This window comes from Macadamia integrifolia, chromosome 3, assembly GCF_013358625.1.
Source record: "Macadamia integrifolia cultivar HAES 741 chromosome 3, SCU_Mint_v3, whole genome shotgun sequence".
Classification (NCBI taxonomy): Eukaryota; Viridiplantae; Streptophyta; class Magnoliopsida; order Proteales; family Proteaceae; genus Macadamia; species Macadamia integrifolia.
Window position 1 is genome coordinate 29,625,725 of NC_056559.1, and position 15,850 is coordinate 29,641,574.

Below are 15,850 nucleotides of genomic sequence, written 5' to 3' on the forward strand. Positions count from 1 at the left end.
ATAATTTTATCACGATTTCTCTGATTTTTTTCAATATCGATTCATTTTGATTGGCTTTGATCCATCTTATCAGTTGATCCGATCAGTTTTTTCAGTTTGGGATCTATTTTGACCACCTAGGCCAAATGGCCCAAACAAACTCTAAAACACTTCTAGCTAGAAAATCAGAAATTATACTAAACCGACCTTGACAAGACTCTCTCCCCCCAGGTGTAGAACCGGATCTGGTTCTGATTCAGTGGACAAGATTTGACCCATGTACACCACAAGCGTCACAGGAGACTTTCATACTCACACTGTACAGTAACAAACTTCACTTCGCGTTTCAAACAAGTTAGTGAGTCACCCACCAGATTCCATCGTTTTCGTCTTCGTTCTCTTCGCGACTCATTACTTCTTGGTTAATTAATACTCAAAGAAGAGGTTGCAGCTTTGAAAGTGTAGAAGAAGATTGTAGAGAATAAAATTCTCCAAATAAAGAAAGAGAAAACAAAGAAACCCCACCTCACTTCACCAACTACTACCAGTAGTTAAATTCAAGACTAAGCAAGCAAGCAACCAAAACCACAACTGTCGGCAGACAATCATCAAACCCAGAAGAGAGAGATCTTCAGAAAAAGAAAGATCAAAGCAGGGGAGGCGGAGATTTCAGTTCAGCTCAATTGGTGAGTAAAATTGAAGAAACCCAGAGTGAAGAGTTCTAATTCAGCTCCATTCAGTTTTGAGTTTTGGGTTTGGGTTGGTGTACTTCAATGTTGGTTCAAGACCGTTCATTGCCAAAACCACCTAAATCCCAGATGGGAGCTTATCCAGATCGCTTCTCTGAGCCCAAAAGGTTCTATTTCTCAACATGGGTCTCTGTGAATTTCTGCAAAATCGTTGCTTTTGCGGTTCTAGTCGCCACTGTCGCTGCATTATTCTTCCTCAACAATGTGGGCAACTCTGCAACTCTCCTTGAAGCGAGAGCGAAAGAGCTTGAAAAGATACCTTACCCTAAAATTAACTGGAATGGGATTCGACCCATTAAAGATAAGTCCACACCTTACGCAGCTTTTCGCTCCGAACGTTGGATCGTTGTCTCTGTCTCTAATTACCCAACAGATTCGCTTCGCAATCTTCTGAAAATCAGGGGTTGGCAGGTCCTCGCCATCGGCAATTCCAAGACCCCCTCGGATTGGAACCTCAAAGGTGCAATCTTTCTGTCTCTAGAACAACAGGCGAACCTAGGGTTCCGAGTTGTCGATCATCTCCCTTATGATTCCTATATTAGGAAGAATGTTGGGTATCTCTTCGCAATCCAGCATGGAGCCAAGACGATCTTCGATGCAGATGACCGTGGGGAAGTGATCGATGGTGATCTTGGCAAACATTTCGATTTGGAATTGACTGGTAAGGAAGCGAGGCAGGAGCCGATCTTGCAGTACAGCCACGAGAACCCAAATCGAACGGTTGTGAACCCATATATTCATTTCGGGCAGCGGTCGGTCTGGCCGAGGGGTCTGCCATTGGAAAATGTTGGAGAGCTCGCACACGAGGAATTCTATACTGAAGTTTATGATGGTAAGCAGTTCATCCAGCAAGGAATTTCGAATGGTCTCCCTGATGTGGATTCGGTTTTTTATTTTACGAGAAAGTCTGGTTTGGAAGCTTTTGATATCAGGTTTGATGAACATGCACCGAAAGTGGCTTTGCCACAAGGTATGATGGTTCCACTGAATTCGTTCAATACGATTTTTCACTCTTCTGCATTTTGGGGTTTGATGCTTCCTGTGTCTGTTAGTACAATGGCTTCCGATGTCTTGAGAGGTTACTGGGCACAGAGGCTTTTGTGGGAAATCGGTGGTCACACTGTTGTTTATCCTCCTACTGTTCATCGATATGATAGGATTGAGGCATACCCATTTTCAGAGGAGAAGGATCTTCATGTGAATGTGGGTCGTTTGATTAAATTCTTGATTTCATGGAGGTCTTCCAAGCACAGGTTGTTCGAGAAGATCTTGCAATTAAGTTATGCGATGGCAGAGGAGGGGTTCTGGACTGAGTTGGATGTGAAGTTCACTGCAGCTTGGCTTCAAGACTTGCTGGCTGTTAGGTACCAGCAGCCAAGATTGATGTCGCTGGAATTGGATCGGCCACGGGCAACAATAGGTCATGGGGATCGAAAGGATTTCATCCCACGGAAGCTTCCTTCTGTGCACCTTGGCGTTGAGGAAACGGGGACTGTAAATTACGAGATAGGGAACCTGATCCGATGGAGGAAGAATTTTGGCAATGTTGTGCTCATCTTGTTCTGTAATGGGCCAGTGGAACGCACTGCTTTAGAATGGAGATTGCTTTATGGGCGGATATTCAAGACTGTGGTCATTCTCTCAGAGCAGAGCAATGCAGATCTTGCTGTTGAACAGAGCCAATTGTGGCAGGGATACAAGTGAGTTACTAACATAAGTTTTCTTTCTTAACCATCCTGTTTCAATTTATCAAAAAGCTATTTGATTATCTATGCAGGCAAGGGCTAGTCATTTTCCATTTATGGTTTTAGTTCAGTGAGGATGCGCTTTGACACTCTTTCAATTTCAGTTTGTAATTAACTTGATAATCGTTTATGAGCTTGTTATTGGCATGAATGCCCTCAGACACATGTCTGGTCATTAAAAAGGAACACCTTATTTGAGGGCATCTTCATTGAACAGGAAAATTTTTCCAGTACTTCTGGTCTCATTGACAAGATCCAGGTGGCAGAGATTGTGATTCTTGTGCATATGTAGTATCTTAGGAATGTTCTATCAGGATTTCTTTTGAACTGCTGCCCTGTTCTGTCCTCTTTCATAATTTTGAGATGTTATCTCCTTTGGGACATATGAGGAGAGACTTAAGTCTATAACTGATGAGAGGATACTATAATACTGTTACCCATCATAATGAAGCATATTGTTTCTTCTGCGTGACAAATGCAATGTTAGTGACGTCCCTACGATAAAGTGTTGCTTAATAAAAAAGTCCTTTTAATTTTGATTGAACCAGATTGCACTAAAGATTTTGAAGCCCATCAAGGGGCTTCTTGTTAAACGAATTTATAGTCATAGTTGACCGGTTTTAATTTCTCTCTTATCTGTCCATGCTGCGTATTATCTCCTTTAGACCATGTCTTATTTGTGCATCCATGATGTACACATTGTCAAACATGCAATTTTTATTTTATTTGGTCTGCTGGACCTTTTGTAGTTGTAGTTGTAGTTGTACTATATGAACAGGTAACAGAGCCATCATAAAGGACTGAATTATCAATGGTGCTGAAATTGATGGCCACTATGCTCCCATTGTAATCTTTTCTATTGATTTCTTGGTAGTTAGTTTGATAGCAAAAAACTAATGCTGTGTTTTTCTATTTATCCTTCATAGACATAGGCCAAAGGAAACACTCTGAAGCGTGAAGTAGGAGATCTAGTACAACAAATATATAGGGATTTGGGAGAAAATGATGTCTCAATTATGCCTTGCTGTGAAGTTATAAGTGGCATTTTATGACACAAACATATTATTTGGAGTGGTCTGCCTTGTCATATAGTCTCTAGTTTGTCCTGGAAACTCTATTTATCATGTTGGACTCTCAAGGGAGATTCCAGTAAGCCCAATCATGTTTCCAAATGAGCTACCCATTTTCAGCTTTGCTTATCACGCGTACCAATTGCTACTGAAACTAGCTTATGAAGTCCATAGACCCAACTTCAGTTCACCTACGTAATGAGTTTTCAGTTATTTATGTCTTGATATATGTGTTTTTTATTTGGTGTGCTAGTCTTAATGTGATTATTAGTTTGGTCTTTAATTTTCATGGAATGTTTATATTGACTACTTATATAATGGTACTCGTCTTTGAATAGTTCTTTAATTATTTGAGATTTTGAATTTTCTTCATTTTTTTTTTCTATTCTGTTTCCATGTGTTGAGAAGGGACATCGTGAAAGGGTATTACAACTATTTATCTTTTCAGAAGTCCTGCCAAGGACAATTGGTTAAGAATTTTCAACAGATTTCTGCACTTTTCTCATCCTAAAACAAAAAACTAGAGGATGATGTTTATGTGATTATGTAGGTGTTGCATCAGTTGGTTACTTTTACGTCCTGTTGTAGGTGGTTAATTTCTGCAAAGCTTATAGGTAGGTAAGAAGGGAATAGTATATGCTTGTTTTAAGGAGATTTCACAATTCTAGTCTGTGTTGGTTCCATGTAATGGGATCTTGGTTCAGTCCTTGAAAGTCAGAATCCTCAATAGACAGGATCGCAAGGAGGTGAGAACTACAAAACTGAAGTCAGTTTAAGCACTGTTTGTCCCTTATTATCAGAAACCAAGAACATTCAGGAATCTGCCAGAACAACAACAAACTACCAGCACAACTTAAGAACAAATAGGTGGATAAATTTAGAAGAAAAAATTGCAGAACAAAGGAAAAATTAAGAAAGAGATAAGAGGGATACGACCAAGAATTCTCACCAAGGTCAAGGTTAGCATCTCACCAACTAGAACAAGGTATCTCACGAAGCAACCCAGCATCTCGCTGGGTTCCACTACATCTCACAGCTATTGGCATAAAACCAGAAATCTTATGCATCTTTTTAACTGGTTCAAAATACTTACAGGTAACCTTTTTTTATAGAGTGGCTGGTACTCTCATCGGGACTTTCTCCTAGACTCTTTGACCATTTAATGAACTACAAATGTTCAAGGACGCACACAATTATTAATGAATTGATTTACATTTTCAACAGCTTCCACAACCATCAATGAACTGAATTATTGCTGAAATAATATCTTCTAAGACTTCAGATAATTGTTGGAACCAACTAGATAATGCCTCTCAAATTCTGCACACATGCATTAATCACCTTTGACCTTTCTTTGACTAAGACTTAGACTGGATTGATTAGAACTTAATTCAAGGAACCGCAGGCTAAGGTAGAGAGGCCTTGCTCTCCCCTTTTTGTGAAGATACTGCTTGGAGTAGAACTTATCTTCATTATCATATGAAACCTGACCTGAAAAGCTCTTTACTGATTTAGACCTTCAACATGCTTAGTGTTCCATGTTGTTTCCATCCCCCCCCCCCCCTTTTCAGGTCCTAACCAACTTTGGTCAACTTTGGTCATAGTGTCTTTTTAATATTTTTTATGTGTTTTTAATCTAGTGGAAGGTTTTGAGCATTTGGTTATTTCTTGCTTCAATTGAGATGCCCCAAGTTAAGTTTGTCAACCAAAAGCCATATTTGGTTTGTCAATTTTGACCAAACTACACAATGGAAAAGAAAACTTGAAATGGAAATGGAGAATAAGAAGTCAAAATAATAAAATATTGAGAGCCCCCTAAGCTCTTCTTACATTGAATGTTATCATTCATGTGACACAGTTATCTTCTGATGCTGTTCAACACTAGATGAGCTTCTTTTTCCCCTTTAGCATCATTTCAGTAGGGTGAAAAATGTATACATGTCCTCAGTATTGCAGGGAACTCAAACCTTGGTCCAATGAACTCAATAAATTCATGGGAGACTCCATCTTAGGTGCATCTTTTTGAGATCCGGAACAGTAAATTGTTTTTGAGTCTTTTTTTCTGCATTGGAAGGAAGCATTTCTGGTTAATAAGAGAAAGCTGATATAGTTGGCATACCAGTAGATGTTGGCAATGTCGACAATTCATTAGAGCTGCTGCATTGTGGTTCTGCTACCTTTTAAAGGATTCTAATCTTGTGTCTATTTGGCTCAACTTCATGCCAAGTAACTATCATGTAGATGCATTCATTATGTGCAACTTCATTGGTACATGGTAAGAGAGTCAAGATCTCCATGTTCTGAAGCCCGACTGCCTGATTGGTTTTCCTTCTTGTTTGTTATTTACATAATTGAGTGGCTATTGTTTCCCCCAAACCATAGTTTAAACTGTTTCTTTTTAACTTTGTTCCCTTGATCCTCCCCCAAAAGAACTAGCTTATAATCTTCTATATGAGATTTTCATAATAGTCGATGGTCGAAGCACCATGGAGCTACCAAAACTGCACAAACATTCATGTTATAATGATGGTGTTAGATACTTCCGTTATCACCATCATTATAACATGTAGACAAAGATATATACTATTTCTCTTAATTGAAAACAATGCAATACTATATGATAGCATCACTTTACTGTACTACTTTTCTGTTATGAATCTACATAGTACAATAGAGATACCAATCCTCTTCATTCTTCCGGCAAGGTTCAACTTACACTCTTCTACTGGTATTTTACAGGTTTCTCCCCAAGATATTCAGCAGGTTCACAAGTGCAGAAGGATTTCTATTCCTCCAGGATGATACCATTCTTAACTACTGGAATCTGCCTCAAGCAGATAAAACTAAACTTTGGATCACCGAGAAGGTAATAGAAACTCCAATCATGGCCCTTGAGAACCCTGATCAAACTCTTAGTATCTTCTCTCACAAACACTATTTTGTAACCTTTATTCTCAGGTTCCTGAGTCTTGGGTCACTGTCTCAACCATCGGGAACAACTCGGCATGGTTTGCAGCACAGGAACAAATGGTGAAGAAAGTTGTTAGTACAATGCCTGTTCACTTTCAGGTTAGTTACAAGGAAAGCAGCATCGGCAAGCATAGCCTGATCCTTTGCGGTTCTGAGGTATTTTATGTTCCCCAGCGCTTTGTAGGGGACTTCGTGGATCTTGTAGGTTTGGTTGGGGATTTAGAAATCCATCACAAGGTTGCAGTACCCATGTTCTTCATGGCAATGGATTCACTAAGTAATTTTGATTCAGTGCTGAATACAATGATTTACAAAACAGAATTACCATCTAACAATTCTTCAAGCATATATTCTGCTCAAGTAGCTGCAGTGCATCCATGGAATGTCTCCAATGAACCTGATTTTATAAAGTTGATCAGAATCATGGCAACAGGAGATCCCCTTCTAATGGAGCTGTTTTGATTTCTGGGGAAGTCTTTCAGTTAAGCACACGGAGGAGGAAATATGTACCATTTTGGTTAATGTTACACCAAATTCTGTATTTTATTTTTATTTTTATTTTTTTGTAAAATTTTGAGGGACGGGGAAGGTTTTTCCTTTTTTTTTTTTTTTTTTTTTTTTTTATAATATTTTTTGTAGATTTGTCATTAATGTTGTATTATTCATTGCTGGGTGGAAATTCCCCCGTAACAGATGTGCCTTCTCAAATTAATTGGCTTAAGCATATATGAAGAGAACCTCTCCTTCACAAATTTTTATTTATTTATTTTTTTTTTTATACCATAGGGATCAATTTCATTAGCAAGGTCACATATAACTGTAGAAGAAGAGTTGATAATACGTAGACCCCTGTTAATCAACTCAACTCTACTCTATCCCAAGCTACATTCTATAATCAACCGATCTGAAAATAAGGTAATGACATCCATGATAGGCTGTCTTGATGAAGTGTGGAAAATTTCATGGGAGACGGTTCTTTGAGCAGGCAATATAGAGGAATACGCCAATGAGGTGCGACTGAATGGTTTCGCACCAGAGAGAGCACCAAGCCAGTTCTTTTCATATGAAGAGGAGAGAGAGAGAGAGAAAGGGTTGTACGTACCCTCCCCTAATAGCGCAGAGAACATTTCCCCAAATTTTTTTGTTCTATTAACACACACCCCCCCCCCCTAAAAAAAGGAAAAATTGAAGAGGAGAGAGCACCAAGCAAGTTCTTTTCATATGAAGAGGAGAGAGAAAGGGTTGTACCCTCCCCTAATAGCTCAGGGAACATTTCCCCAAATTTTTTTGTTCTATTAACGCATACCCCTCCCTTCCCCAACCACCCCCCCCCCCCTCTCCTCTTAAAAAAAAGAAAAATTGAAATAAAAGCATAAGAATGTAGGAAGCTCCATGCCCAATCTAGTGCAGTGCATTGCCTTTAAAAAAATTTAGTGGAGTGCATTGATACTTGCATACATTTCTGGTGTAGCTAAAGGACTGAAATGGCAAATTTGCTTTCTGAAACGAAATTCTTTAGCAGATAAGCAGTCTTATCAACCAACAGTTAAAAACAAAATGAATTTCTTTATGATCAGTTGTTAGAAATATGTAACATTCTGTTTCTTAGTACACAAGTTGATTGTAGAAGCTCACAATGTAGCATGTAGTTCACTAGAAAAAATCGCTCATCTAAAGCACAGCTTAAGGGAAAAAAAAATCTCAATTAAACAAGCTGAGATGGGTGACAATGGTCTATCAGTTGCTTGACTCAATGCTCCCAACCCATCTAGCGTCGGTTTGGCCAGCTAAACCCAATGAGATCCCATTTGTTAATTAGACAGATTCAGTTGGGTTAGAGCTGCACCCTAAGGCATGCTGAGCTGCAAAGGTGTGTACTTTATTCTAGATAATGAATCCTGCCACATCCTTCCATAAATATATTTAAAAAAAAAAAAGATCCCTTCCAAGCATGTCCAGATTGGCTCCATTCTCTATCTTTAATTTGTTCATTTTGAAAGCAGATCAGTGAAACAGAAAACATAATACCAAACCAATGTTATGGGAACAATAACTTCAATTACAATTCAGTTATATTAATGGAGTTGACTCCCATTAAATGGTAGTATGCCTCGGTAGTAAAGTTCGCAGGAAATCGTTCGAGAACTGCAGGATCTGATTTCCATTCTGCCTTCATCTTTGGTAGAGGCACTGTCACTAGCCATTGTGGCCAAAACACGGAAAAATGAGAACCAATTCAGGATTTAGTAACATGCGCAATGACTCCCTAAATTTTTCCCATGAGAAAAAAGAAAGGGGGGGGGGGGGGGGGGGGAGGGTACACTTCACAATAAAGTGCACATGGAAATTAGTAAATGATTAGATATAATCTTCATGACACAGTAAACCCCTTACCCTCTTTTTTTCTTTACCTTTTAAAGCTCCAGCAACAAGGATGTTACAAATTAGTTGGGATTGAGAACAACATGCTGCAAAAAGTAGTGGCAGTGGTTCAACCTTACTGGTAGAGAACAGCTAATAATAACACATGAAATGATTGAAAAGTAAAAAGGACAAGAATGTTTAAGCTTAACAATTAAAAACCAAATAAGCTATACCTTAATCTGTCTCCTCTTATATGTGTAGGTGATATGAATTAGTCCATCACTGGCTTGGATTACAGCAGGATAAGAGAATTCCATTCCCAAATTATCCTCTAATGTTACCACCTCATTCCAGGAGTCTCCATCATCCGAAGAGATAGATACTTTGAGAATACCTCTTGATGTCGTGTTGTACGCAAGTAATAGCCGGCCATCGCTCAATTTAACCCCATCAATTCCTAGTTAATAGATATCAAAGCACAAGCCAGTAAATAAGCTCAGGTAAAAGGCAATAGCATAAGCATATTTGATGCAGAAAGCAACAACCAGTGTTACTAACCTGAATTTGGGTTTGGAAGTCCTGTAGGCTTTGCATTACTCCAGGTCATACCACCATCACAGGATTCTGACATACAAACTCTACCTGTTCCTTCAAATGATCGCAGTAGAACACGTAATGTCCCATTTGCGGTAACGTAGGGAACTGGTTGGCTTACACTGTAAGACTCATTCTTTATAGATATTGGTCCAAACTTCATCCATGATTGTCCTGCATCTGCTGTGACCTACACAGAGTGAGTTGCATGACATGTAAGCTCCAATGTTCATACACATTGTTTCTTGTTTTCCTTCCCATTATCAATAAGGAAACATAATCCCCTGCATTAGTTTAGTTGAGTACCTCCATCCATGCACCCCTAGAGTTCCAACTTTCCACAGAAGATCCACAGAGCAAGCGTCCATCCGCCAACAAGATAGGCTGAGAAAGAAAGATTAAACATGGATTCAATTAACAACTTATATCTAGATTTAAGTTCCATATTCTATAACAGGTAATGGAATAGAGAATGAGTTCATGTTCTACCTTATTCTTGCTTGGTCCTATTATTCCAGGAGGAAGTTGTTCCCTTTCCATCCAAGTGATACCTCCATCTAATGATCGCTTCATACACCCGCTCCATCCGAAAATTACTTTGATACCAGTAAGAATGACAAATGGCAATGGAGATTGGTATATATACAAATGAGTCCTTCATGAGCTTCAGCCCAAGTCTCATTATCACAGCAACAAAACAAACACCAGCAGAATATCAAAGCATATGGTTGGCTGCCATGGGTTGGAAGAAATGCTTAACTCAGAACAATTCAATATAGCACAAAGCCTCTATATTGATTTACAACTTAGCAATTCCAAGATCAACAGTTACATAAGCAGATCAGTTTTATGGGTAGTAAAAGTGAAACTCCAAAGAGTATTCTCTGGGTTTCATATCTGCGTCGTGTAAAACTGTAAAGCTCCACTCACTAATTAAAGTTTCATTAATAATTAGGGATTTTGATATGAGAATACAGAATACCAATAAGATAAATGTAGTCAAAAGAAAAGTGAACTGTTAAAAACTCACTTCTCTACCTCCAGACCAATCTTATAGAAGAGTAGCAATTCATTTGATGGAAGCTTGAATAGTACTGGATTCCACATTGGCACATTAGGTTGTTCATCAACCACAATAGGAGGAAGCCATGAACCATCCTAGACAAGAACTTTCCCCTTGTGTCAGTTTGAACAAAAATCAAACCGAAAGAGAGAAAATTAAAGGAAGACTCCCCACCACCAAAAAAAGAAAAGAAAAAGGATATCTAAATATGATCATTAATCTATCTCTTACCTTGTAAGTCTGCAACCAAATTTTCACATCAGGTGCTCTCTCTCTAGAACCACCAAAGTAGGCAACCAAGAAATGATCTTTCGCAACCTATAGGCCAGCAAACATCATCAATAACATCTCTTGGTACTAAAACATTGGAAGTATAGTCTCCATTACCTCAACAATAGTGGAGGCATGACAGCTACTGAAAGGAACCGAGTTTGCAGCATAGGTGAACTCCTCCACAACTGGACCCATAATCATCCCCTGATCTGCTACTAAACCCTCTGCCATATCTATGCTGGAGTTCCAAAACCTCCACTTGTTTTCCTGCAAATTTCGCAAAATTGTCAACAACAACATAAACCTTAGATGGAGGGACTTTTGAGTTCTGAATTGTTCTTCAAGTACTATAGTTTCTCACACATACAGTGAAATTAAGGAAGAAAAACAATAGAGCCTTTGGTCGCCTAGTCCCCTAGACGCCTTGACATACAATGGTTATTAGCGGATTTTCAGAGCTTTATCTTGTCCTGTGGCCCATTTCATCTTGGCTGAAAGCATGAAACATAATACATGAGCAAGACAATCTACAGAGCTCTCTGTTGTATTTCGTTGTTTCTCTTTCCCCTTTTCTTGGTGCTTTGTAATGTAGTTAACAAATAAAAGAGTAGTCCTACACAACAACATCTAAAAACCTTACTAAAACTTAATGAGGTTTCAAGGAAAAAAGCAAGGATCATTCAAAAAGATTGACTAGTTATAACTTATTATAAAAAAGTGCGGGTTTCTTATCTGACGCATCATCATAGATCTGCCACAGGCTTATTACACCAGACTAAACAAGAGCCAGGACTAGTTTATAAGTATTAATGGGATTTATAAGGGATGTAAATTAGAAAGGAAAGTATCCATCCTTGGGGATGTCCAGGGTGCCTTTTTAACTTGTGGGTTTAATTCAACCTATAGTTTTTTATATGTACAAGCACACCTGTATGTACAGAGACACTTTCGATGGAGTACAGTAACCGTAAGTTTACATACATACACATCTGTACATGGTATAGATACTTCAATTCATATAATATAAATACTCTGTTTGGTTGGAGGGTAAACTATGAGGATTTTCTTTATATTTATTCATAATACGAGAAAACAGATTTTGTATTTGTTTCCTTCTACCTTAGATTTTAGTTTTGAGGAGTGATATGATGTTTATATTGAAGGGGAAAAAGATTCCCACAATACCAGAGTGGGAATTCCTTCCCACGCCCTCTCACATAATAATTTTGGGGCATACATTAACACTCTCTCCACAGATGAAATGTGAGAATCTATCTCCTGTCATTGATGTGGTTTTCCACTTTGATATCATGAGAAACTTCTGCATATTTAAGTTTTTTTTTGGGGGGGTGAATAACATATTGAAGGTTCACTTCACTCAAACTAGGGGTGAAACAAGGTCGGGTTGGGACGGGTTTCTTAAAACACTAACCCAACCCTACCGGGTTCATGCTCATGCCCAACCCTACCAGGTTTAGGGTTGAGCCGGGTTGGGTCGGGTTGACCCTAGTTGGTCAGCTTACTGGAATCACATTTGGATAAGTACGATTCAATTCCGATTTCAATTCCTAAAATGAATTGAAACCCTGTTTTTTTAATTGAAACACTAAATCATTTTCCTCCATTAAACTATATTGAACGTAATATTTTATCATTCGATGGAGATTTCATGTGCCCCTATTTTTCCATGTGACCCTTTTTTTAATCCCCTCCATCAAAAGTCAACATATTAAGACATAATCCAATCATTCACTGTTGTTAGAATTTCAACTTGATCTATAATAATGCTTAATTTCCAATATATAAGGACCAACAAACTCAAGTACTGCAAGCCCCCACCTCTCCTCATTCCTTATTTTATGGCTGTAGAGATGGGTTTTTCCTTTGGCTTTGTGCTCTTTCTTTTGACTATATTGTTCTCTATCATATTCTTGTTACATAAGAAACTCAAGGCGGTTTAGGGTCAGACTGGGTTTTTATGCCTCAACTCAGGCCCTACCCAACCCCACACAGGGTTGGGTTGGGTTGGGCCGGATTGGCCCTCATATTAGGGTTAGACAGGGTTTGGACTCAAGGCAGGTTAGGGCAGGTTCGGATCGTCAGGGCTAAACTTACACCCCTAACTCAAACCCTTTAAATTTAAGTCAATAGAGAAAAACTATAAAGCTTGTTGAAAAATCAAACCTAAACTTAATACCAGTCCAAAATAAAGATTAGATTTATTACCTAATCTAGCTATGGTGGGTTAGTGGCCCATTAATTCCAAGTTGGCAAAGATGAGGCTTTCGATTTTCATTTCCTAGTCCTTCCTCTTCTTTTACCTTTTGCAGCTTTGGATGCTCCCTCTCCCTTTTTCGTTTATCTTCAAAGTTTCAGAACCCATGTTATAAGAAAGAAATGAACAGCTTTGCCATTAATTAACAGCTGGGAATAGCTTTATAAGATACTATCCAAAGAAACATATAATTGAAAATTAAGATAGTTATCTTTTGCATTTTTCAATCCCTCTAATAGGACAAGAAAGCAGCCACTTAAGATTAAACAAGTCATTAGCCAATGGCCATTATCTGTGAAAAGGTTGGTCAGCATATGATAGCCATAATAATAATGTTTTGCTTTGGAAGAGATTCTAACCAATCCTGAACCTCAAAACAAGCGAAGGGACACTTGAACATTTGAAGAATTCCATGGCACACTTATTAAAAGGCTGAATGGGCCAATTTTTTTGAGTTGTTCCAAGGCGACCCTACCTTGATCTTGCTAGTTCTAGAGAAAAACTAGAAAAGAATATAAGAAAGTAGCCAACTGGTTCAATGAGGTCGACCTCTGATATGAGACGATTGGTTCCAACTTACCCACCAAAGAAAGTAGAAACCAACCAATCAAGCTAACACAGGAATTGAAAATAAATAAATAACCCCTTTTGATTGTTACTTAGAACCTTGATTAATAAATAAAGTTTGATGCAAAATTTCAACAAAATTTCTGGTATATAGGTGCATCCAGTTTTCTAGTTTTGACGTTTTAGCATTTTTGGGACCACAAGGAAATTTGGATTGGAGCCACAACATCAGTGGATACAATAAACAATGTTCATAGTAGAAGGTAGAAATGAATGCAGTCGTTCAAACACTATAATGAACTTAAACCTCTTTTCTTTTGACCATACAAGAAGGGGGAAGGGGAGGGGAGGGGAGGGGAGCGGAGGGGGCGGGGAAGTCTTACGATCCCTAGTGTCAGAGTGAGATCCACAAGAAAAGGGCTACCTGCCTCTAGGCAGAAACCCTGGAGCCAAGTGAGAACCACTTAGAAAAGGCTACCTGATCCTATGTGGGTTGCCGTGAATGCCGGATTCAAAAGCGTAGTGGTATGTTACAATCCCATATCAGAATATGGGGGATGATCCCACATCAATTTCCTATGAGATTGATGTGGATTGATATGGTCCTGGAATCCCTCATCTTGTAAGCCGATTTATGAGGTTGAGTTCTTCCAAAACCATATAATGATAGCTCCTCATTTCTTGTCTATTGACATTTTCCTAAGCACAGGACCGAGTTTTGAGTGAAGGAAGAATTCTTCACCGATGGCAGTCATTGCAAGTCAAGGGAAAGCGGAAGCAATGAAAGTTCTATTTGAAGGATAAACCATGATAGTTGAAAGTTGAAACCTCAGATATATAATGATATATAGAGAGCTAATTGACAAATCAAAAGTTGGGAACACAGGTTCATCTAGAGATGCAATAGGAGGTAGTTGAATTCTGCTCAAAAGTGATAAAAGAGGCACAAGTACTTTGGTAAAGATGCTGTCTCTTTCTCTCTCTCTCTCTTCCAGCTTCTTTATGTATAGTCCATTTTCTGCAATTTTCTGAGCTAGTTCGTCTGAAAGACTCTGTAGACCAATCCTGAACACACTCTGGCACCCAACGCTTAACACACAAAATCCAACATTGGCCAAGGAAACCGGAAATAAGTATAATCCGGTGCAAGAAGAAACTTCATTTATAATTTATCCTCATCCCATTTCACTTCACTACCACACATTTTTTTTTTCACTACACTCCCAATAAAATGCGGCATAATTTTGCAAATTTGTTAAATACAAAATAAGTGCATAATTTCCCCTCGGCACCCTCTCCATTTTGTAACAATAGGAGAACTGGCACATAAGCAACCCATGGGAAAACATGTGATTCCCTTTAGAACTATATAAAGAAACCAACCTCTTAAATTGGAACTAAAACAAATACAGGATGAGATAAATACATTTCAAAATATAGTTTTTCACTCAATGGTATCCTATTGACGCTAATTTTTGTTCACCACATCAAGAGAGCTCCATTTATGTCATTGTTGGATAATTGAGATCCTCCAACTATGATATGTAACTGGAAACTACATATGAAACTCCAATGACTACAGAATAAGGCCAAGCCATGAGAATGATAGTTGGCCATACGCATCCGAACACCTGTTTTTAGATTGTTCCGACGGCCTGGGTACATACATTGTTTAGTAATAGGCCTTAACATTGAATCTTTCCTGTTAATCAATGGATTTAAAAATGTTTTTTAAGGAGTAAATTGATAATGAACCCAGATATGAAGGGTTCAGTCATTATACTGTATAAATCCACACACAAGACCATTTTACATCTTTTGTTGATTCTTGCAGGAAAAATCCAAATCATACCAGGCATCCCAGCTCAAGTGCTTCTTGACTAATTCTTTAGCAATAGCAAGAGCATCCCCCTGGGCCTTTACAGGGTAATGCTTTGTCCCCGCTTGCCATTTGTTTGAAAAAGATATCCACTCTCTTCTCCATTCTTCTAGCTGAAAGGCCCTGTTTTCTCTTAAACTTGTTGATAAATGATTGAAGTATATGGAAGCCCTTGGCAGATAATAATCTTCCAAAAGCCCACTCCAGAACCTGTTGGCTGTCCATAAGCGACGGTGAATATATCATTATCAATGTAAACATAATTAAAACGGGAAAGTAATTATGATCAGTAATACCATAGTCATGAAGTAGGCTCTGATTG

At 38.6% G+C, this 15,850-nt stretch overlaps 2 protein-coding genes across 5 annotated transcripts; one reads left to right on the forward strand and one right to left on the reverse strand.

The window, feature by feature from the left end:
• Positions 1–316: 316 nt before the first annotated feature.
• Positions 317–7,275, forward strand: LOC122074919 (probable glycosyltransferase STELLO2). The gene is made up of 3 exons (XM_042639918.1): positions 317–2,428; positions 6,283–6,409; positions 6,502–7,275. The coding sequence occupies exons 1-3, from the start codon at positions 753–755 to the stop codon at positions 6,973–6,975; spliced, it is 2,277 nt and encodes a 758-aa protein (XP_042495852.1). The 5' UTR covers positions 317–752; the 3' UTR covers positions 6,976–7,275.
• A 1,210-nt stretch (positions 7,276–8,485) lies between these two features.
• On the reverse strand, positions 8,486–11,341 carry LOC122074626. 4 transcript variants are annotated; one of them, XM_042639538.1, is made up of 10 exons: positions 11,175–11,341; positions 10,922–11,074; positions 10,766–10,852; positions 10,502–10,629; positions 9,961–10,057; positions 9,778–9,855; positions 9,436–9,661; positions 9,111–9,334; positions 8,925–8,981; positions 8,486–8,709 (listed from the first exon to the last, which is right to left on the reverse strand). In XM_042639538.1, exons 2-9 carry the CDS (start codon positions 11,036–11,038, stop codon positions 8,958–8,960), a joined length of 981 nt encoding a protein of 326 aa, XP_042495472.1. In that variant the 5' UTR covers positions 11,039–11,074; positions 11,175–11,341; the 3' UTR covers positions 8,486–8,709; positions 8,925–8,957. The 4 variants fall into 4 exon arrangements, 3 of the variants coding, with proteins under 3 accessions (XP_042495472.1, XP_042495471.1, XP_042495470.1); XR_006139008.1 differs by lacking the exon at positions 11,175–11,341 and having other exon boundaries at positions 8,908–8,981; positions 10,922–11,111; XM_042639537.1 differs by lacking the exon at positions 11,175–11,341 and having other exon boundaries at positions 8,486–8,703; positions 10,922–11,111.
• Between the last annotated feature and the right edge of the window lie 4,509 nt (positions 11,342–15,850).